The sequence below is a fragment of the Abrus precatorius genome, unplaced genomic scaffold (assembly GCF_003935025.1).
Source record: "Abrus precatorius isolate BTA unplaced genomic scaffold, Abrus_2018 Scaffold3, whole genome shotgun sequence".
In the NCBI taxonomy this organism is placed as follows: domain Eukaryota; kingdom Viridiplantae; phylum Streptophyta; class Magnoliopsida; order Fabales; family Fabaceae; genus Abrus; species Abrus precatorius.
Window position 1 is genome coordinate 30,812,050 of NW_020874373.1, and position 25,438 is coordinate 30,837,487.

The window sequence follows — 25,438 nt, forward strand, 5'->3', positions numbered from 1 at the left end:
TCAGCATACTTAGTCCTTTCGTTTGACTGTGGAGTGTAGACTAGCGTTACCTTTCTGGTATAAGTGCGGTGAAGGACACGAAAATCACTAAAATTCATGGATCATTCTAATTGCCTTTATTCAAAAATTGCCAGAAATCCATTCGATAATTTGTCAGAATGAATGATGACTAGTCATAAAATTTATGCAGAGCCTAAAACTATAATTTAACAAGACTTAGCAATTAGTAGAACCAAACAACAAAAGATAGGAAGCTTTTTTGTTACAAAAAGGTAAAAACAATACAACGAAACGGGGGTTGAAAAAAAATGCCTACTCATCTGAGGATTCCACATAGCTCACTTCGAGGAACAAATCTGAACTACAGGAAAAACATGAGTAACAGATTCCAAGAACGCATCATCTTTTGAAATTGAGGCATACATCAATCATAAACTACATTATAAAAAAATGGTTGCAACCCTATCACCAGGCATTCCTACTTCATCTACGTGATTGTCACCAGCAGGTCCTTGATAAAGAGGTTGCTTGGTTTTGAGGATCATATGAGCTGTATAGTCATGATTGTCAGGCTGGACAGCAGAGACCTGAACAGTTAGGGAAGATAGCATTGCTGGTGTTGTTGTCCATTCATCCAAAAACCAATTTACAATGCCCAAGGATGAATTCAACTTGCATGCTCAGGAATGAGTCGCCGACGCAACTCCTCAGGTGCACCTGCCAGCTCTGCATTGTTTTTTATGTTAGCAATGGCAATTGGCAAACGATTTTATTTATAACTAATATTGGTAAGTTTATCACCACCTAACCTTGAGCAGTGAAATCAAACAAAGAAGGCAGTGCTCGACCATTCGGTAAGCATGCATTTGGGTCTCGCAGATCATCAAAGAAGGGGTGTGCACATGCTTCCAACTGTACACAAAATATAATCATCAGTGCAACAGGATAACTACACAACTGAATATCTTCCTAACTTCTAGAATATCAAACTGTGTACAAGTGTGACTGCATAAACAATCAAGCCACAAAAGGTAACATTTCTTAAAGCAAATTAACTTTCTTACAGCAGTGCATCGTAGATTTGGTGAATACTGAAGCATCCTTGACACAAGATCCACTGCTTCTGAAGGCATCTTTTTGTGAAAAACCTGGTTTTACAAGGTCAATCAGATCTCTGATTGGAAGCATTTATCACTACAAATTTAATACTTTAGGGGCCAGTGGAGAGTAAAGAACTGCTAACCTTGTGCCATGGGTGTGCTTTTATCTGAGGAAACTTAAATTCAGTGTAATTTGGATTCATGCACTTTATTTCTTCTCTAGTTGGCGTTCCTAAGATCTATATAGTACAAAATTACATTCAGGTTGAAGAAACAAAACCAACAGCATGTAACTTTGAAGAAGCTTACAAAGAAAACGGACAGAACACAAGAAACTATACCTTGATGATCTCTACCAACTGATCAACCCCACTCTCCCCAGGAAACATTGGCTGCAAATAACAGAAGTCGTAGATAAGCATCAATCTACAAATGCATCATTTATTCTATAAGACCTAGTTTGCGGTTGTGAGGAAAGGAATCATCTCACATGTAAAATATACAGGATACCTGACATAAGTAATTGAACTTCTACGTTAAGTTCATTGCATGTTACTTCTTACAGAACTTGATTATAAAAGAAAGGAAACCCACAGTAGAAAAATTTCAGATAAATGAGTATCCACCAAAAACTATTAAATTGCAAGTATCACTCATAGAATGCAGAACCAATTAAGAATTCTCTCACAAAATGAACTTCATGAAAATGTTCATTTTAGCAATGATATTAAAGCTCCCTCTAAATACGAGAAAGAGAGAACTAATATAAATTCTCACCTGTCCTAGAAGAAGCTCAGCCAAAACACAACCAGCAGACCAAACATCAATAGCAGTTGTGTATTCCGTTGCACCAAATATAAGTTCTGGAGCTCTATAATACCGTGAGCATATATACGATATGTTGGGTTCACCAGGCACCTGAGGACAATAATATCAAAAGCTTAGGCACATATATACCATATAACTTTCAAATTGGTAAATAAAAGCAAAGAGGAACGTACCAACATCTTTGCACTCCCAAAATCACATATCTTTAACTGATGAGTCTGGGGATTAACCTGGGATATGCAAGCACATGTCAGTAGAATACACTTTTGTTACTTAAGAAGGATTCCTAGCAATATACTGTGTCAAAATAATCACTACGAGGAAACCACAATTAAAATCTACAATGAGAAGAAAAAAATCACTCAAAGTCCATATATTAAACAGCAAGATCTACTAAGTCCTTCCACATGGTGTGAATAACAGATTAAACAGTGCAGCAGTTTACTGTTTCTTGCTGTTCCTCCAAGCAGTAACATAGTAGATCTAGAAATTTCATACGTTCACCCCAGGCAAGATTTAAATGTGGTTTAGCTTACATATTTCATATTGATCAATTGATTCAATAAATGGTATTGAGCAGAATATTCATTTCTTGTGTTTGCTTGGAAAATATAAAACTTCTGGTTCACAAACAAGGAAATTTTCAAGAAAATGAATTCTTTTTCTTACCAATAGATTCTGGGGTTTGATGTCTCGATGACAGACTCCAATCACATGATGCAAATAATTTAATCCACGACATATCTACAAGAGAGTTTTGCTGAGCAATCAATAACAGCATAATGGTAACAAGCTAAAAACAAATAATTGGAATTCTACAAGCACGATCAAGGAAACTCATAGCCAAATACTATAGTTAAAAATAAAAATAAAAAGTCAATCAATCCAATTTCCAGATTACCTGGTATGTATACAGTTGCACATAAAGGATAGGCATATGTTGGTGCATCCTGATGTAGTGCTTTGAAACTCTGTAGACAGTTTCAGGTACGTACTCCAAAACCAGGTTAAGGTACAATTCATCTTTATCAGCTGCTGAATAGAAACAGTGCTTTAGTCTGAGAACGTTAGTATGGTCAAGCAGACGCATAACCTGCAGTTCCCTATTCTTATATCTCTTGTCTTGCAACACTTTCTTTATCGCAACTGCTTCACCAGTTTCAAGGCACTTGGCCTACAGAATATTCAAGGCATTATGGATAAGCAAGAAAAAAACTAAACGAACCCATAGAACAGTGAAGAAAGGATAAAAAATCAATCCTTAAATTACATGTAAAGAAATACTACAAAACAAATATAAATACCTGATAAACAACACCAAAAGATCCAGTACCAACCACACGTTCTGCCATGTATGAGATTGTCTGAGCCAGACAAAACAAAGTTATTAAATGCAGAATATTTCATAGCAAGTAATTGATACAATTTATCATGTATTTGTGATAACAAAGAAGGGAAAAGGTTCTAACTAAACCAAATATGTCATTATTACAACATTTTGTCCAATCCTAAGCATAAAGCATAGATTAAAAATATGAAGTCAATATAGTGGTAAACATGGCCTACTCTAATTATCAATGTGTACATGTACGTTCACAGTTCCAAATAAGGAAACTTTACAATATACAACCAAAATGTTCAACATTCAAACTAATAAATACGATAAAATATATCAAAACTTATATTCCCCTCACCCGATACCCCTTATAACAAGGTACTGAAAACCAATAACAAGCAGTGCAAATTTAATAGAAGAACAATGAATTTAAGAAAAAAGATCCTCGGGATCTGATTCCTTGATATAAGATCACTTTTAAGAGTGGGTAAGTAGAACAGCAATTAAGAAACTCATGAACAATACCCTCTTTGGTTGTCCATCTCGACCACCAATAGCAGTTGTAATTATTTGACCCGTCTCTGTTCCATTACCATTCACGACAGCTGCATCCATATCCTGCACACAGCAAATCATTTACCAAACCCAATTATTGCATTTAAAAAAAAAATCAGCTTCACAATACTAATTAAAATGTATATTGTTGACATATTGGTGGAAGCAAAAAAGGTGCATGTACTATCTTTGCAGCGAATACAGAATATTCATAAATAATTTTAATTTTACATATTTAAAACAATCACAGCAATGAGTCGATGATTAACAAACATCAAAAATAGGAAAACAAGAAAAATGAACAATAAATACCTTCTCATTGTTGTTTTTCCCTTTGTCATCTACAATTTTCATTTCACGTAATTCTTTTGGAAGCTGATCATAACCCGACTTCTCAATTCTAGCCACTGTAGAAACATTGGAATTAACTGTGCCAACAGCAGTTTCTTTTGATGCATCTATATTCTGCTCCTGATCTTTTCCACCTCTCTCCATAGGATATGTTTCCTCGTTGACCTTTCCTTCAGTCTCCTGATCAACTTTGGCTCTCTTTGTGGTACAATCCCCTCCCTGCAAAGAAGCAGTTTCAATTTAAATAATATATTTGGGATGTGTTTTTGCCCAGGTATGTAAAATGGGAAAAGCAAATTAAACTCAAGGTACACAACATTTCCTAAATTTCCCACATAGTTAAGTTTATCATACTAAGCTCCTGCCGCAATTAAATTAAGAGTACACTGACAATGACAAATAAGCAAACAAGCAACTAATACATTACCCAATTCACAAGATTAACACCAGCAAGCAAATGAGCAATTCAACCTAATCTTTGGTTTTATCCGTACCATAATCCAAGCAAGCTTTTGTCACCTATTGCCTAAACAGCTACAACACATTTGCACCTAGAACCTTATCATCTTATGGTTTTGGTAATTCCACACTTCCAACCTTAACAGTCATGACAAACCCACACAAAGTTTGTGCTCTCGTTAGCTTAGAAAATCATTGGACTCCAAACCACAAATGTACAAATAAAACAAAAGAAAATGACACACTTTGAGGAGCAGAACACAAATAGTCAGATTATAAAACGTTTTACATGGAAATACAGCTATGTCTCAAAATCAAAAAACATAAACAAAAAAAAAAAGTCAAAAAATCACCCACACATAGACACACATACATACATACATACATACATACATATTCATAATCATAATATTAATAAACTTAAAGAAAAAAAAAATGTTATGCCTAACTAGTAGCAAAACTCGACATTTCCCAACAACCCAGACCAATGAAAATGTTCATTTCTTGAGCAACATTAGCTTGTATTTTTATTTTTTTTCAATTTTCCAGCGACCAAACAACAACCAAAAGAGAAAAAAAAAATGGCTCAAAAAATAAATATTTTTAGAGAGGAAAGAGAAAAAGATATTAAGCTTACAGGATCTGATGAAATCGAAGTCCTCCCAGAAGCAATGCTCTTCAACCTTCGCATCATATTCATGGTTGTGATTCCGACCCCAACAAACCAACTCAATCCACACCCTAAATACCCTCAAATCCCAAAACAAAAAACAATTTTTTTCCACAAAAACACGAAGAGAAAAACACAGAAGAGAGAGAGACTGTTTCTCTCTCTTCTCCTGCCTCTGTCCCCTGCAAATACAAAATGGCCAGAAAAAAACGAGAGAGAAAATGAAGCCAAACAACACAGATCTTATGAACCCAATTTCTCTAAATTGGGTGCCAGGTGGATTTTTATTTTTTAACTATTAATTAATTAATTTCTTAATTTTCTGTGGTCAAACTTCCATCAATTCCAATCATTCCAGCTTCAAAGTTTGTACCTCAGTCAAACGTGAGATATTGACCGCTGATCAGTCATCGATGGAAATTTGACGGTCACGATCTTCTAGTTTCGACACGAAAGCTGGTGTTCAGTTACGAAAGCACCCTTTACTTTGGGTTTACTTACGGAAAAGGGATCCTCAGACAAAGATGAGGTGTGAACGGAATATTCGGAGGAATCAGCGTGTTTTTACGGTGAACAATGGATCCGGCATTTTAGGACAACAAAGGATAATGTTTAAAGCAATGCAATTTTAGTTCAGAAATTTTTCTACGGAAAGTCTTTATAAAAAATTATAAAACACGTATAATAACATAGATAGAATTAAAATTTGATTATAATATGTTTACACTGCAAAAAAAAAATATTTTTTAATATTATTTAAAAACTATATTTATTATATATTAAAATTAATTGATAGTATAAAACAATAAACTAAAATTAAACTCTTAAATTATAGAGACTATTGGTTAATAAAATATAAAATAAACAATAAATTATCAATAGTAGTTACATAGAAATTAAAAATAATAATATTTTTTAAAGTAATTAAAAATATTGCATAAAGTATATTGTAGATTATTTGATTAGTGACTTTAATCATTCATTTGTGTAAAATTAATGATTTTTTTACACAATTGCATGCATGTTCATAATTAGTATTTTAATTTATATCACATTTATGAAATTATTTTCAGGTAAATTATATATCATTTCATTTTTAGATATAAAAAAAAAAGGATAGCGCTATATCTTTTGGTATATTCTCTTACTACTTATTTTTAAAGTAATATTTATTTTACATATTTTATATTAAAAATTTAAGAATTAAATAAATGGAATAATAAAATATCATCTCAAGACCACACCAATGTTCAAATAACATGAATTTAATTATAAGAAATATGAAAGAACGTATTATGAATATCGATTATATTTTTAAGAAATAATTATAAATTATTATATTTTTAAACAGTAAGAAAAAAGTTTGTTAATGAATATTTTACGATTTTAGTTAGTTAATAACAAATCATATTCATTTATAATTTTAGATCAATTTAATAATTATTTTTATCATTTTAGTTCATTATTTATCAGAACAATTAATGACACACTGTTGGCAAATATGAAGAGATAAAAATGATATTATTTTGGAAGCAAACAAGTAAACTTCAATGACATTCCAGTAACAATAATAATTATAATAAATATGATATGAGATTAGAAATAATAACAATATTAAAAGTGATAATCATTTCAATAGGAAGTAAAATACATGTATTAAATAAATAAATATATCTATGTGAATAATAAATTAGTATCTCATTAATATAAATTTTATGATAAATAAATATATAATAAAAATTTCATATGAGAATATAAGGGCTTGTTTGATATTTAAAAATGTTTTTTATTTTTATTTTAATTACAAAATTATCACTTTATTTTTATTATTTCATGTTTTCTAAGATATGTATGGAAAAATAATTTTTAATTTTTTCTATATAAATATTCAAAAACAGAATACAAAATAGAAAATATTTTCTAAAACCAAACATCAATTTATATATAATATAACATAAATGTCAAGTTTAATAATTCTAACACAGACATTAGTGTTAGCAACCCATTTAGTTTTAGTTCCTATCTTTAAGTAACGTAAAAATTAGAAACATAATATGATCCATATCTCCATTAACAACATTTAGTTTTCATTTTATATAGAGGTTGTCTCTGTTAATTTTTGAATTGGGCTTTATGATGGGCAGAGCCCCATCAATATTTCACACTCCCATGGTTTTAGGTCCATCGTGATTGAGTGAGTGAAGATTTGAAAAGACTAAAACTTCGATCGCGAATCAACTTGCAATGATTGGAAGTTAATATTAATCAATCTATTCTTCACTTTCGCATAGCTTTGACAGTTTTTTTTTCATTTGGTATCAAAGCTTCATATACTATTACCTTGCTTGTTTTGCATATTCGAAAAATGTTGTGTGTTTGACCCTTCTTTTTATTTATTTATCAAAATCGAATATGAAAAATCATTTTCTATGTTTTCTGCATTTAAAAACATCTTTTTTCACGTTTAATAGAGACTAAGAATGTTAAAATTTTGAAATCGGGTGCGCAGGTCGTAATTGGGTCAAGCTGACCCGGCTGGAGGTTGAAGACAAATACTATGATTTCAATCTTTTCTGAAGATAAGAAAAAATACCAAAATCCTATGATTTTTACTTATAATTAGTCAAAGTGAATAATTTTACTTAAACATGACTTTCTGGAGGTTGAAGACATTTATTGCTACTACATTGACCTTCTGAGGATTCAAACTCAGAACCTTAGGATAATAATCTAAGGTGGCAACCATTAAAGCAAATTCTTATCTTTGTTATATATGTGATTCTGAAAACTATATATATCTTTCCTTGTGACTGTTTAGCATGATATTATTAGTTTTTATACCTAATTTCTTTGATATTATTGCTAATATTTGCCTTTTGGAGAGAGAAAACTAATGTTTGGTAATGAATATAATTTTAATAAATTAGAGAATAGTCACAACACCTTTAATTGATTAAAATTATATATATATAGTTTTTTTTAAGTCACATTGAAAAAATATTGATTGTAATTAATTATATGTGATGTGATGAAATCTACCCACATAAAATTTATTGCATTTGTATAATTAATCAGAATGAAATATTGAATTATATTTCTTAATCTACGCACAAAAATTAAGAAAAGGAACATAATTTGATAGTTTTATCATAAAGATGTATAATGAGTCTAATTGAATAGGACTTTAGCCCACAGACAAGTTTTATGTCACTAGATTAATGAATTAAAGCATGTTTGCATTAGTAAAACATGATATTTATTTTATCCTCAAATTATGATAAGCATGTAGTATTTTAAACTTTGCAGTTTCTCAATCTATGAATTTTTTTGATAATAAATATGGTATTCCCGAGTTACGGGATGATAATTATAAGATCTGGAAGAAAAGAATTCTTCTCCATTTGAGCTAGATGGACATTGATTATGCTATTAGGAAGGATGAACCATCGGCAATTACTGAGACTAGCACTCCAGATGTAGTTGATCTTTATAAAAAGTGGGAGAGGTCTAATCGTCTTTTCATGACTTTCATAAAGACCAAACAAATGTAGATTTCCTGGTATCAATGCAGCCAGCAAAGTCTAAGTTAGAGTAGCCTATCACTTCCAAAGCATCAGTCCGTCTGTACATAAGCATGTAATCCTTTGTTCCTTGAAGATATCTCATTACTTTCTTTGCAGCTTTCTAATGGTCAATACCTAGATTGCTCTAATATCTTCCTAAAACTCCAACCGCAAATGCAATGTCAGGTTTCGTGCAAACCTGAGCATACATAAGACTTTCAATAGCTGAAGCATACGGAATATTTTTCATGTGTGCTCAAGAAGAGGAAAGGTTATTGATGGAAGAAGGGGAGAGGATGAACTTGACCATATATGCGAAAAGCAAAAAGAATCAAGTTAATCACAAGGAAAAGCTTTATGTTCAGTCGGACATAAAGAATGAGTCAAAGTGATTCTTTTGTAAAAAGAAAGGACACATAAAGAAAGATTGCTTAAAATTCAAGACTTGACTGGACAAGAAGGGTAATTTATTTGCTTTCGTTTGTTATGAATCTAATATGGTTGATATTAATCATGACACATGGTGGATTGATTCTGATTCTACAATCCATGTTTGTAATACCTTGCAGGTTATGCAAAACCCAAGGACGCCAGTGGAAAGAGAGTGATGCATCTACTTAGGGAGTAGGATGAGCTCACATGTGGAGGCTGTTGGGACGTGTAGTTTGACTTTAAGTAGTGGCTTTGTTTTAAATTTAGAAAAAACATTTTATGTTCCTAGTTTTTCTAAGAATTTGATTTCAATTTCAAGATTTGCACCTTTATATTTTTCCTTTAATTTTTTGGACTATGATTTTACTTTATTAAATAAATCCCAAATTGTTGGTTTTGACAAATTATGTGATGGTCTTTATTCTATTACTTTCCAAAATAATGCCGCTCATAATTCTATGCACGTTACTGCTAGGGTGAAACGATGTGTTGTGAATGAGGAATCTTTTATGTTGTGGCATCGAAGATTGGGACACATTTCCATTGAGAGAATTAAGCGATTAGTAAATGAAGGAATACTTAGTGCTTTGGACTTTACTGATTTTGAGACTTGTGTGGATTGCATTAAGGGTAAGCAAACTAACAAGTCTAAAACTGGTGTCAAGAGGAGTTCAAACTTGTTAGAAATCATTCATATAGATATTTGTTGTCCAGACATAGACGCAAGTAGTCCGAGATATTTTATCACCTTCATAGATGATTACTCACGATATATGTATCTCTATTTGCTTCATTCTAAAGAAGAAGCATTGAATGCCTTTAAAGTTTTCAAGGCTGAAGTAGAGTTACAATGTGGAAAGAAAATTAAGATTGTGAGATCAGATCGAGGTGAAGAATACTATGGTAAATATACAGAAAATGGACAAGCACTTAGTTCATTTGCAAAAAATTTTCAAGAACATAGGATTGTTGCCCAATACACTATGTCTGGTTCTCCAGATCAGAATGGTATGACAGAAAGAAGGAATCGAACTTTGATGGACATGGTGAGAAGCATGAGGAGCAATGCAAGGCTTCCTCAATTCTTGTAGATTGAAGCACTTAAGATGGCTGTGTATATATTAAACAGAGTTCCAACTAAGGTTGTCTCAAAGACACCTTTTGAACTATTCAAAGGTTGGAAACCTAGTTTGCGACATGTACGCATTTGGGGATGTCCATCTGAAGTGAGAATTTATAACTCACAAGAGAAGAAACTTGACCCTAAGACTGTTAGTGAGTATTTCATTGGATATGCTGAAAAATTCAAAGGGTATAAGTTTTATTGTCCATCTCGTAGTACTAGAATTATGGAATCAAGAAATGTAAAGTTTCTTGAAAATGATTTGATTAGTGGGAGTGACCTGATTCAAGACACTACTTTTGAAACAAATCATTATAAAGCTAAGCCCTCTGAGTTAAATGATAGATTGGTAGTTATTCATGCTCCTCTAGTTCAAGAGCGTATTAGACAATCAATTATCCAAGTTTCACAAACTGTTGAATATGATTTGATAGATTAAGTTATTGACGAGGAGTCACAAGTAAACGTTGATCAATCAGTTGAGGAAGTGGTTGAATAACAAGTTCCTCATCAAGATAATGAGACAACATTAAGAAGATCTACTAGAGTCAGAAAGTCAGCAATTCTAGTGACTATGTGGTGTATTTACAAGAATCAGACTATAACGTGGAGCCGAAAATGATCCCAAAATGTTTTCACAAGCCATGAGTTCTAATAAATCGAATTTATGGTACAATGCCATGAAAGATGAGATGGATTCTATGGCATCTAACAAAGTCTGCAATCTCATTGAGTTTCCTGATGATGTAAAAGTCATTGGATGTAGGTGGGTCTTCAAAATCAAGAAAGACGCACAAGGCAACATTGAGAGACATAAGACAAGACTTGTCGCCAAAGGGTTCACTTAAAGGGAAGGAATCGATAATAAGGAGACCTTTTCTCCTTTGTCTAAAAAGGATTCTTTTTGAGTGATTATGACATTGGTCACTCATTTTGACCTTGAGTTACATCAAATGGATGTGAAGATAGTGTTCTTCAATAGTGATCTAGAAGAATAGGTTTACATGAAACAACCTGAAGAATTCTTCTCTAGTAACAGTGAGCATTTAGTCTGCAAGCTTAATAAATCTATATACGAATTAAAACAAGCCTTATGTCAATAGTATCTAAAATTTCATGAAGTCATATATTCATTTAGTTTTAAAGAAAACATCATGAATTAATGTATATATCTGAAGGTTAGTGAGAGTAAGATTTGTTTTCTTGTTTTATACGTAGATGATATTTTGCTTGCAGCTAATAATAAGTGTATGCTATATGAAGTGAAATAATTTCTCTCAAATAACTTTGATATGAAATATATGGGTAAGACATCTAATGTCATAGGCATTAAGATCTATAGATAAAGATCTCGAGACATTTTGGGTTTGTCTCAAAAGACCTATATTAATAAAGTTTTAGAGAAGTTTAATATGAAAGATTATTTATTAATATAAATTTTATAATAAATAAATGTATAATAAAAATTTCATATGAGAATATAATGACTTGTTTGGTATTTAAAAATGTTTTTTGTTTTTATTTTTAATTACAAAATTATTACTTTATTTTTATTATTTCATGTTTTCTAAGATATGTACGGAAAAATAACTTTAAATTTTTTCTATACAAATATTTAAAAACAAAATAAAAATAAAAAATATTTTCTGGAACCAAACGTCAATTTAGTTTAATAGTTCTAACAGCGACATTTAGTAATATATTTTTAATAAAGTTTAGTCAGTAAATAAAAGTGAGATAAAAATAGTGTGTCCTTACCATTCTTCTAGTTCAAATAATAAAATTATTACATCAAAAGTCCAATAATAAATATCCATCCTAATATAAGTATTATATTCAATAAATTTCTAATGATTTAATAATGCTAGTTCATAATCAATATTATTTAACAATTCAAAAACTTATAAAATTACATAACGTTAGTTCACAAAAAAAAATTAAGAAAAACCTAAAATTTTCCGCTTGTTCATTCAGATCATCAGTAGATGCTCGTAGACAAGGATATGATCAATATATCCCACCAATGATTCACAAATTGTTTGGCTATTGTCTATATCTACAACTTCAGCCATATACTCAGTGAGAAAGGCATCTTGGAAAACCATTGCCATAGTCTGAAGAAAAATTTTAGAGGCAAATAGTTTGGTTTGTTTGTTATTGTGGGTTATGTTAATTGTGTCCCAATAATAATTATGTTGAAAATGGGTAGAACCATTAATTGAGTGGTCCTTGCATTTGACCTAACACATGAAAGCCATGTGCTTGTTCTACCTCCTCCTCCAAAGAAACCTAAGCTAGTAGATTTTAGGGGATGCCTTTGTGCAATTCAAAGTATATTAAAAAAAAATTTAAGACAAGGCCTAAACTTAATTGGATGAACTGTGTCCATTGAACTTTCAACATGTAAATATGGGGTATGCATATTTTGCCCCAACCTACCATACAAGTTATTGGGCTCATGTGATCGATCACCCATGCTTCTGTTCCTTCTTATTAGTTTCGTTTGTTAGTAGGGTAGTAGGAAATAGGGATAAGATTGTGTTCTTTTTTCTTTCAATGTTTTTCTTTTAATCTTTTTTTCAAACATTTTTTGGGTCTAAGATAAGTAGAGCTTGACAAAATGGGCTAGCCCATACCACCCATAAAATGCAAGGCTAGGTTTTAAATTTTGAGCTTAAATTAAATTCAGATTTTTTTAACTAAAAAAACTAAATTTTACCCATTTTAAATGCCATTCTTGCGAATCTAATTACATTTGAACTTTTTTACCTTCATCCACTAAAGCTCACTACCCACTACGTATCAATCCAAATGGACCAAGTATTTCAAATAAGATTGTGTTCATCTCTCCCCTCAAACCCCTCCACTGTAATAAGTTAGTCTTGTAACCAGGCTTTATTTGTGAGATGCGGCCCATATTGAAGCCCGTTTAGAGTGCCCTTAATTACTAGCAATAGAGGCTGAGGAAGTGACTGATTGTAAAATGTAATGATCATAGCTTACAAAATGAAATACAACTGGAAAATAAATTGGAATGCAATGTTGTTGAGTTGAGCCCATCAATGTCATTTTATTTTTGGTTGACCCATGTTTAGTTGTGCAACAACAATTCAACATGAATGTTTGAACCATAGTAGAATCCCATCATGCTTGCACATAAGACACTGAACATTTTGAGGAATCATTCAACGAGGAATATATATTGATAACTTGCACATATTTGCCAAGTCATTTCAATTAATTTATAATTTATTTGGCTAGCTGAAAGAGGTTAACTCAACTAATATTGAAGAGAAAGATAACCAAATTAAGCAAAACCGTTATCTATTATTAGCACTGTCATTCAATAATTAGAAACTATCACGAAATTAATAATTCATATTCTTTATTTTATTCATTTTATCCATTACTGTCTTTAATATATCCTCTGTCTCCCCTTTGTCATATGAATCTCCGAAGCTCTTGAATTTTCATTAATTAAAAGATAAATAAGTAACTGTTTCTTTCTTAACCATCAACAATTAAACAAATAATGTTATATAAAATGAACAATGTGATGCAGATAATAAAAAAAACAAGTTTGATGAGATGAGTTACGAAGAATTATTTGACTTGGTTGCTATTGACATTGTAAGACATTGTTTGCCAATGTTGTAATTTTATTGTCAGCTACCATGAAACATTATGTGGTGTGATTTTTTCGACACTGTGAGTCGCAATTTTAGGGTAGCAGTTAGAAGAATATTAATATTAATATAAATATAATAAATTGTCCTTAGTATGTAAGCAAACACCTAAGATAATAGCTAAGCCACGTGAATGTGTAGCCTCCTGCATTACTAAATAAATGCACATAAACATCGCGGACGTCTGAGAAGAGAGCGATTTAGGCCATTGTTGGAGAATATGATTGAAAGTCAATAAAGTGAACCTGTAAGTGCATGACTCGACTTGTTCATTTTTTTTAATAAAATTAATATCTTTCTGTTTTGTAAAATGAGATCATATTTTATTGTACTATTTAAAAAAAAATACTCTTTATTGTTATTTAATGATTTATTTTTAAAACGTTTAAATTATTGACTATTTTTTAAGTTTTCATTTTATGTTAAGATTTTTTTTCAAAATATCTTAATTGCACACATTGACAAGGTGACTATTTTTTATTTTACAATTGAAACTTTTCTGTCAAAACTCAGTTGATTATATTCTCAAATTAAATTTTTAAAAATTCCCTCTTTTTGCTACAATAATGTACTGTTTTGTTCTCAAGATTACATTATTTTAAGTATTTATAAAAAATTATAAAAATAAATAATTTTTTTTATAAAAACAACTTATACTCTTTAAATTCAAAAATTTAAATAAAAAAATTTAAAAAGATAAAAAAATATAAATTAATTTTAATTTATTAAAGGAATTTGATTCATTTTTTTTACTACATAATTTTTTATTTCGGTAAGTGCTTGTTAAAAGACTTATCTTAATAAACCTTAATTATTAAAGAACTTTTTTTTTATTAAAAAAGATATAATTATTCTTAATTTTTTAAATTTTACATTTAAATTAATTATCCGTGTCTTTGTCTCTTAATATGTACTTTTATGTTCTACCAGAACTGATTATGAATACATACCTCATAGTATTTTCTATTAAACATTTTTACTTTTTAAACCCACCATTAATTATTATGCTAATTATTTTTGTTAAGTATTTAAATAGATAATTGGTATTAATTTTTCTCAAAATTGATCAATTTGATTAAATTTTAAGACAAAGTGGAATATGTTAAGTTTATAACAGATTAACTTTTGTGGATGGGTGTTTAAGTTAATCGAGACTGGATTCATTCGATCACGAGTTGACTGTTAACCAAAGCCTTTTTCTGTTTGCTTAGAATAATGAATGGACCACCTAAAAGGGCCATAATAATTAATGGGTAAAGCTTTCAAGTTGTAGTTGTAGGACAATCCCATCAAGGTCACTTCATGCCACACTTTTGACATTTTTCTCAAAGAGAAATGGTTTGAAATTCGAAGATAGGGTGTGGGTTCTAATAATTTCTCAGATGTAGTTGTCCAATCCCATCTAATACCTCCAAATGCTGCCATCGTTGTCTTAATATAATGCTTCAAGCCAGTGGGGAACCATGGACCCCACCATTATGTGTTGGAAGGAAGGTGGCTATGAAAGGCTACAAAATACAAGGAAAAGACTTGAGGATTTACGCGAAGCATGTGTAACTCATACACTATATAGTATAAGAAACAGGACCATAAGAGATAATGTCTTGAAGCTAGCAAAAATAAAACCGCCAACACCCATTCCCTCTTTCGGATAGCCTTTCATTTTCTTGACTTTATTACCTTCATCAACAACTCAAGTATTGGGATTTGAGAGATCAAATTCCTGTGATCCTCACGTGTATCTTTGTGTGTGTATGTGCATGCATGAGACTCGTAGTGGCAAAGTGAGAGAAAGACACATAGCAAAATTATTGGCTACATGAAACAAGATATATATAATAATGGGGCCTCAGCTCAATAGTTGGTTTTTGGTGTGTGTTGTAAATTCAAAAGTGGGTCCTTCAGTTTCAATAAATGAGAAAAACAAGAGAGCCTTGCTACTCATTTGGAGGTTCAGCATTTCTCTCATCTATTCACACCGAGTCCTATTATACTACTCCTTTTTGGATACTTGCATATGTGTACAATTATTTTCTTAAAAAATATCCTTAAAGCCTCCAATCTCCAATGTTTGATTCGCGTATAGAGCGTGAGAAATGACATGTAGCTAATGGGTTTAAAGTCCAAAAAGCACATCTTTAGGGTTTTGTTGGGAGGGGCTCCACAAAGGGAGACCCACACATGCGTAATTGGGACTATAGTTGTGCAGGGATCATGCTGAATTGTCTACAATAATATTGGCAAAATGGATGAAGTGTAAGATATTGATTGAGTGCTAAGTGGTAACACATGCATATTTTTAAATCGAAAACAATTGATTGAACATGGAACTTGTGTTTACAAGTTGGAACACTAGAATTGGCCAAATGAGCTTTTTAACCCACACATTCATGGTGACTAGTAAGATCCGCATATCTTTTATTCGCGTTATTTGGAAAATATGAAGTGTAATTATCAGCTAAGATAGGACATCTGATTTTTGAAGCAATAGTCACTTTCCCGGTTAGAAAATCGCTTTAAAATCTGCCAAAGCTGATCCTGTTCTCAACAGTAACAAGTTCAAATCACTTGGAAATTGAGAAGTGTTTGTTTCACTCCCTCGTGTGTATACACCCTTGGGATGGAAGAAAAAGATAGGGGAAAAAAGGAGAAAAAATTGATAAATATAATTGGTCAATTAATAACAAAAAGGAAGGGAAATATAAAAATGAATGTAAAATAAAAAATCATCTCAGCAATTATCCAGATTTATCTAAAATATTAGCTAACTTATAAGACTTTTTCTTTTCCTTTTTTGGCCATAAATATACAAGACTCTACAATTCAGGCAATTTGTTGTTTTATTATGCATAAACTAATGTACATCCTTGAGAAGAAAATGTACGTAAGCAAAGTTGTCTCTGTTTTGAAACTTATATATGGGTTAAATTAATGATGGAAGATTTAGGATCAGATATAATGTGTAACTTTTGTTATTATTTATAGTTAAATTTTGTATAGTTTAATTAACAATGCTGCTAGGAGCAATTAATATACAACCCTCCCCGTAAAAAATGCTCTCCTTTTGACTTCTATTTGAAGAATATTAAAAAAAATAAAATGGATACAATTAAGTTGCTAATTTGTATTCACAGTAATGGCTTATTAATATAATTAAAATGATTAAAAAAGGTTTAAAAAGGCGAATACAATGATTACTAAATATGGAGATGCCAAGCTTCCCAGAGATTGAACATTGATAGGTAAAAAATACTCTTTAAAGCACGAAGCGGCTGTTAATATGAGCTACGAATCAAGTAGAGCAATTAAAGATAATATACTACGTGTAATAAATTCATGTAAAAATAATTGTTTTTAATAATTTTCTTTAATAACCTTTTTAAAATTAATTAGTTTTAATAACTTAAAGTTTCCTACACACTAATGTTTATAAAATTAGTAGTACGACTAACTAATTAATTACTGACTAGCATCTCTGTAGCTATTGTTTTCCTTGAATTTCAAAACTTTTGAAATTATTTATTAATTTATAGAATCATGAAAGCATTAATTTTTTTAGTAATAGCTATATTTATTAATATTTCAGTTAAATAAATAATTTATAATTATACCTAAATTCTTTTGATAAACATGTTCTATTTAAAAAGTTATTTTATCATAATAATCAATGCTAATAATAATATTTTAAAAATGTGTGTTAAGTAATTGATATGATGTCTAAATACAGATAATTATAAAAATTAAAGAGGTAAAAACAAGATTTGACGATGAAAAAGATTACAATGCTATAAAGTTATTCTCTCTCTGTAGGTGTGAGAAGAGATTAAATTATATTGAAGTAAGTTATATTCACTTTTATATTGTTAATAATTTTTTATTAAAAATATTAATTGCATAAATGATATTTATAAAATTTTAAATCAATTCAATTTTTTTTTTAAATTCGGGGAATATAACATTGGCAATTTAACAATAAATTTTTGAAATTCGTGACGATACCATAGATTTAATTTAATAATATAGCAATTAATCTTTTTTACAACTCACCTTTAAAATAAGCCAAAAATATTGTTAATGTGTCTTGACACACTACACTAACTTCATGGGTTAACTTACTAAATTTAATAAACACAAACATTAAAATAGAAAAATTAAAATAATAAAATAGACTAGTTTAATTTGCATAAATGCCTTAGTATTTTAGAGTGATTGAATAGATAAAAAATAAAATAAAAATAGTAATTAAAAATAAAATTAACTAGTAGCACTACGCTAAAAATAACTTTTGAAAGTAGTTCTGCCTTTTCTTATAGAGCAGTTAATGGTGCTCTAAAATCGCACACTATCTAATGTCTTATATTAAGAAAGCGGTTAAACAATTACTCTTTGATATTGTACTTGGAAAGTGATTAAGCGAGTAACCGCTCTCAGAAGTAAAGTTTAAAGAGCAGTTACCCGCCTAACCACTTTCAGAAGTCAGCACTTTGGAGAGCAGTTAAGCAGGAAACGCTATCTAAAGGTGTAGAAAAAGGTTGAGAAAAGAGAGCGATTCCTACTTAACTACTCTCTAATGTAACACATATGAGAGTAGTTATATTTTCACCACTCTCTTATGTCAACTTTTGAGAATGGTTCCAAAGTAACCGCTTTCAGAAGTTTATTTCTTAGAGTGGTTCTTAAATAACCGCTCTCTAAATTATATTTTTGAAAGCAATTTTTCCTTAATTGTTCTCTAAGTATAGGAAAATTTTGAATATTTTTTTTATTAAAATTGACAATATTTCAAATTTTAGCATACCTAATAAACAATATTCTTGCTTATAAACAATGTAAATAAAATAAAACATGTATAAAAATAGAGCCTTGGATATAGCAGAATATGAAAGCACAAATCTAATCAGCATATATACGAATATCCTAAACTAAAAGAACAATACAACAAAAATGCATCTACATGTGCAGTAAACAATTACACAGAAACACTAGGACAAAAACAATCTATACACTTGTTGCCTTAGGTAAATTATAAAAATCACAAATGCCATGAAAAAAAAATGTACTAAGAATTTATTGTTCTTAATGTGTCCTTTAAATATCTATGGTACATATATGTGTAAGCACAAATTTTATGGGATTTAATTACATGAATTTAGAATATCAATTGAAATAAATAATTTGTAAAGTCACTTACTTGTTGTAGACATTGTTGATTGTGCGTGGACTTACGTGGAATGCGATCCCTTTGTAGTGAGAAGCTAAGAACTTCCTTTGCCTGATCACGCTTTCCTAATCCTAGGTTCTCAATGTGGCAAACCTAGAGAGTAATGGAATATGTTACCATGATGGCAAAGAAGACTTAACCACTATATTTATTAACCCTTACATGAATTTAGAATATCAATTGAAATAAATAATTTGTAAAGTCACTTACTTGTTGTAGACATTGTTGATTGTGCGTGGACTTACGTGGAATGCGATCCCTTTGTAGTGAGAAGCTAAGAACTTCATTTGCCTAATCACGCTCTCCTAATCCTAGGTTCTCAATGTGGCAAACCTAGAGAGTAATGGAATATGTTACCATGATGGCAAAGAAGACTTAGCCACTATATTTATTAACCCTAAGCACTTCCCATCATGGACCTAGAGGTTAGACCCACACTGAATTCCACTCTAGATCAATATTAAGTGTCTAAGGCCTAAATAATTGATCACATTATTAGCGGGCTTAAATATCATCAAATGAATCACAATATTAGCTTGTTTTTGACAAAATAAAAAATCACAATTGATTATAGCCCATTATAAATTTTATAAGAAATTCTAACATTCTCCTACTTGGACAAAATCAATTGTGTAGTTTATAATTTTTGAAATTTTTGAAAAAATGACTCTCAGGCTAATAACATGTTGTGGCCACAAACATATGATCCCAAAATATAACACTTAATTGAGACTCCATCCAACAAAATCATGTAATATCGAATCATGGCAGCAATTGCATCCTTTATTGATGCAACTCCTTCCATAGTTACAAATATTACTGACTTCATCGACTAGTCATCTGTGTGGAGTGTGGTGAGAAAATGATATGTCAATGTGATCAAACAGCCATACTATCATTTTCTACATCAGTCCCAAATTTCTCTCAAATGCTTAAAAGTCAAAGAAATTATATATTTCATTACGAACTATTATGCCCCAGCTCCAACTGGCATCAACCATCGGCATAGTGGTCCTAACAACGCCGAGCTCAATAATTCACATTTGACACACACACACACACACACACACACACACACACACATATATATATATATATATATATATAAACATCTCATTACTCATTCATCAAATTAAATGCGAAATGTCATCAACACAACATTTACGAAAGTCTAAAACAAGAATTCAATAAACGTAAAATGACATAAAACTAAAAAGAAACTCCCACTTAACCAAACACATCAAAAGAACTCACAATGCCCATTTTTTCAACATGCCTTTTGAAAATAATAGGCCTAAGTCCCTTGGTCAAGGGGTCAGCTAACATGGAATCTGTGTTAATGTGCTCTGTCACAATGGAACCATCTTTCACAAGGTCTCTGATAGTCAAGTACTTCAACTCTAAATGCTTAGATCCACTAGAAATCTTATTATTCTTTGTATAAAATACTGTAGCTCTGTTGTCACAAAAAATCTTTAGTAGTACAACAATGGTATCCACAATACGAAGTCCTATTACTAGATTTCTCAACCAAATAGCATGAGTAGCAGCTTCATAGCAAGCAATGAACTCTGTTTGCAGGGTAGAAGAGGCAACGAGAGTTTGTTTCTTACTCCTCCAGGATATTGCACCTCCAGCCATCATAAAAACATATCCTGAAGTCGATTTTCTGTTATCAGGACACTCGCCAAGATTTGAATCTGTGTATCCCACAATCTCAAGGTTGTCTACTCTGTTATATACAAGTATATACTCTTTTGTCTTCTTCAACTATCTCATTACTTTCTTAGCAGCTATCCAGTGATCACTTCCAAGATTTGACTGATATCTACCTAGAACACCAACAATGAAAGCGATGTCAGGTCTAGTGCATACTTGAGCATACATGAGACTTCCCAATGCGCTTGCAAAAGGTCTGTCATTCATTTTTGCTTGCTCAATCTCATTCTTAGGACATTGATCCTTGTTGAGTCTATCACCTTTAACAACTGGAACATCTTCTGGTTTGCAATTTTACATATTGAATCTCTCTAAGACTCTATCAATGTAAGCCTTTTGAGATAACCCCAGTGTACATTGTGATCTATCTTTGTAAATCTCAATTCCCAATACAAAAGAAGCTTCACCCAAATCCTTCATGTCAAAGAATCGGGTCAACATCTGTTTTGTCTCATGTAGCATGCCTAAATCATTACAAGCCAATAATATATCATCCACATAGAGCACAAGAAAGATAAATTTGCTCCCACTGATCTTGAGGTATATACCTAATGCTAATCTCTTACTAATTTTTTATGTTTAGCTTTTTACTGATTGTAATTGCAAGACATTGTTAAATTAAATTAAATTATATAAAAAATGTATTTTTGTCTACTTCTCCCCCACCCTACTACACATCAGATAAACCATATAATTTTCTCAGATAGCGATAGTAAAAAAAATATATAAATAAACTAACTTCTTGAAGCAATATTGTAGTTCAACTAACTTCGTCGCAAATTACCTCAACCTAGGGACGAAGAAGGGGAAGACGTTTGTAACTATTAAATGTAAATAAGATAGGTGTCTTTCAGTGAACAGACATTATTTTCAAGTTTTTCATTTCTAAACATACTCAACAAAATACAAAAACGATAATGAATATACCTTCGTAGTGTGAATGCGATGTCACCGGCAAAGATGGTGGTGCAAAAAGCTTCTAAAAACATAGTGAGTATAGGAAATTTTGGAAGTAAGAGTAGCATGCTTGAGTACAGGGATGACGATGGAGTTAGTGTTTATTTTGAAATAACACTTTAGAGAATGGTTAGTGAGAAACCGCTCTTCAAGTACACTTTAGAGAGCAGTTTTCAAAAAATTACTCTCTTATTATTTTATACAAGATAGTTTTTAGTAATCACTATCTAAGTTAATGCTCCAAAAGTCAATTTTTGATGTAGTATAGATTTTTTTCATTACCAATTGTCATGTATAATTAGTAAATTAAATGAGTTAGAAAAAAAATAAAAGTATCTTGTAGAGAATCTTCTACGACTCAATTCACTGATATTATATATATATATATATATATATATATATATATATATATAAATTAGATATAACACATGATTGGAACTTAGATTGACAATAGCTCCTTCTAAAAAAATAAAAATACTGTAGTACTTTACATTTACATAAACAATTTCATTTGAGATAAGTCAAATCCATATTAAAACTAACTTTTATATTATTTAATTTGATTGAATCACGTGTTTTTTTAGGCTACAAAATCTTTTATTTCACAAATTAAACAATTAGTAACGGCATAATGCAAACTTATTTTATAATTTTTTTACTTGTTTGAACAAATATAAACCCTATAATTCTTATAATTAAGAAAAAAAAATATTTTATTTTTTATAAAAAAAGAAAAAATGTAACTCTTGAAAAAAATATAGAATAATTTCTAATTTTTATAAGCTATTTTTTTTTATTTGTAATATGATTTATATATTAAAGTAAACTATTTTAAACTTATATGAATAAATTTTACGATTAAAATTATAATATATATGATTATAATAAAAAAAATTAAGTAAATGTTATATCAAAATTGAGGAGAGGGGTAGCTTTTAGAATTGATTAGCATAATGTGTGAGATAATGGCGGTGGCAGGATTTTATTGGGCAGGCTCACGTAACCATAGAGACGATGCGAAAGGCGTTGCATTAAATGATGGCAACGCTTCTCTCACCAGCTTCTGCTTCCTCATTTAATGCAATCACACAGACACCCACCTTCCTCCTCCACTCCCATTCTTCCACCACCACTCATAGTCTTTTTTCTATCCCTCATATACATCACTTTTTTTTTTTTTTTTTAATTTACTTGTACTGTATGTATTTGATAAAAATATTATTTTTATAATTTTGAAAAATCTTATACATTCATATATATGTTAATATATATTAGTTTATTATTTTAAAATATTTTAATAAATTGAACTTTTTAGCTTATTTTAAAACTTGTTATTAAAATAATCTTTTAAACTATTGTATAATATTTGACTAAGCGTTTTTAAATAATCAAATTCTCAGAGCAATTAATTTATTTTTTCAGATAAACTAGCTACTTTAAGAGATGATTTGAAATAACTAACTCACATAAAAAATACTTTTCATAATTATAAATAAACACAAATTAAATTTTACATCTAAAAAATATTTTAAAAATTATATACTTTTAAAATCACTTTTTATTAATGTTAGACAAACAGGTCCTATACTTGTAGGATGTATAACAATCATTGTCTTATTTCTTTTTTATATTTTTTTGCTTAGAAATCTAACCGATTGCAATGGGTTGATTAATTTTATAGTCAGTTAATTAAAACTGAGTTTAAGTGTTTAAAATTGTAAATTTTTATTTAAAAAATATATACATTATAATAAAATTACAAAATTGTAATGATTAAATATATTATTTTTAAAAATAAAATCTTGGTATTACTGCAGGAAAACTATGGTACTGTGATGTTTTGTTCATGATCTCCACTTCACTCAAAGAAAGCCATTTTTGCTTGGCCATTTTTATTTCACTTTTGCATTAACATTCTTATATACATTTGACTTATTGATTCACTTGTCTCCTTCGTTCTCATTGTTGGATTCCAACCACATCAATAATAGAGTCTTTGGCGCTTCACAACTCTCTCCACCCTCCTCATTTGTCTCATTCCAGTGATCACACTTAGTTGAAAGGAATTCAGTAATATATTTTTAATTATTGATTAAAATTTATTAAAAACTATAAAGATGAAGACAGCTTAATGAAAAATATAAATTATTGCCTTTCCTCTATGGTTCAATATGTAGCTTTAAGCTGCACTTGTTGACATGAAACACAAGAAGACAAGTTCTCCATTACTCAGCGTAAGCTGAGGAGTTGGAGGGGAAGAATAGCGTGGCTGAAGGAGATTGATTGCTAAAGAAAGAGCTAACGTCCCAAGTAAAATTTAAACCCTTTCCAGTTTCAAATATTTTTATATCTGAAAATTGTTCATGGAAAAAAACCTTGAATCCGATAATATTGAATATGGCTTTCAAGGAAATTTTTTTAATTTAATGTAAAATTGTTATCATTTTATTAGGTTACCACTATACAATTTCAGTCGTTCTTTATAATTTATATTAAAACCATGGGTTACATTGAATTGGGCATACACCAAATATTCCATAATGCAATGTAAGTATTACCTTTTTTAAAGAACTAAAATTAAAATTTTATAAAATTTAAAATGTATTAAGTTAAATTTCTATTTGATAGATTATACTTATAAAATATTAAATTAATATAAAATTATAATATTTTATTTATGTATAACAAAGTTAATATAATATATAATTTTAAAAATATATATTTTTCATTGTACTCCTATGATTTTATTTTTTATTTTTAAGAAAATATAACATTTTATAACTTATGTTTTTTTTTCATCTTTATCCACAACCTGATTTATTGTCCTTTTTATTATAAAATTATTGTTAATTATTATTTTAAGAATAATTTAATTTAAATATGACGATAGTATAATTTTTTATTTTATCATATAATTCTAGATTTTATAGTATAAAAATTAATTTTTATAATAATTAATATATAAAGCATATACATATTATACTCTGATTAGTTGATAAGATGAAAGATATATAAAAGTTAAACTCTTTTAAGAATATCATCTAAATAAATGAAAATTAAAAAAATATTAAAAATGATGTTAGACTATATTAAAAATTATAAAAATATATTATTATTATTTTGATAAAAATTATTTTATATTTATAATCAGTAACTTTAAAATACTATTAGCAGATACTTTATTATAAATATGAATTTTTTAATTTGTGTAATTTTATATAGAATAAATGCTAATAAATATGTTATTTAATTAATCCATATTTTATAATTTTTTTTAAAAAAAATATTGTTTATTCTCTTCTATTAATTAAATAATATATTTATTAGAATTTATCTGTACAACTTTGCACTGAAACAACCCTATAAATATCTTCAAGTGGCGCGGGGAATAACAATCACTCCTGCTTTGCAGATTTGCAGCTCTATGACCACTTTCTA

At 29.9% G+C, this 25,438-nt stretch overlaps 1 protein-coding gene across 1 annotated transcript; it reads right to left on the bottom strand.

The window, feature by feature from the left end:
• Positions 1 to 89: 89 nt before the first annotated feature.
• Positions 90 to 5,572, bottom strand: LOC113860794 (shaggy-related protein kinase theta). Its single transcript, XM_027493300.1, has 13 exons — positions 5,267 to 5,572; positions 4,132 to 4,389; positions 3,790 to 3,882; positions 3,233 to 3,292; positions 2,830 to 3,102; positions 2,598 to 2,672; positions 2,102 to 2,158; positions 1,878 to 2,018; positions 1,442 to 1,492; positions 1,244 to 1,339; positions 1,065 to 1,148; positions 810 to 912; positions 90 to 726 (listed from the first exon to the last, which is right to left on the bottom strand). Exons 1-13 carry the CDS (start codon positions 5,327 to 5,329, stop codon positions 668 to 670), a joined length of 1,413 nt encoding a protein of 470 aa, XP_027349101.1. The 5' UTR covers positions 5,330 to 5,572; the 3' UTR covers positions 90 to 667.
• Between the last annotated feature and the right edge of the window lie 19,866 nt (positions 5,573 to 25,438).

Bases quoted from the DNA above. Each gene is read 5' to 3' on its own strand.
- LOC113860794 (XM_027493300.1), bottom strand. From the start codon at position 5,329: ATGAATATGATGCGAAGGTTGAAGAGCATTGCTTCTGGGAGGACTTCG. The intron at 3,883-4,131 runs GTATTTATTGTT...TGCTGTGTGCAG, and splicing joins GGAAAAACAACAATGAGAAG to GATATGGATGCAGCTGTCGT. The intron at 1,149-1,243 runs GTTAGCAGTTCT...TTGTAAAACCAG, and splicing joins AAGCACACCCATGGCACAAG to GTTTTTCACAAAAAGATGCC.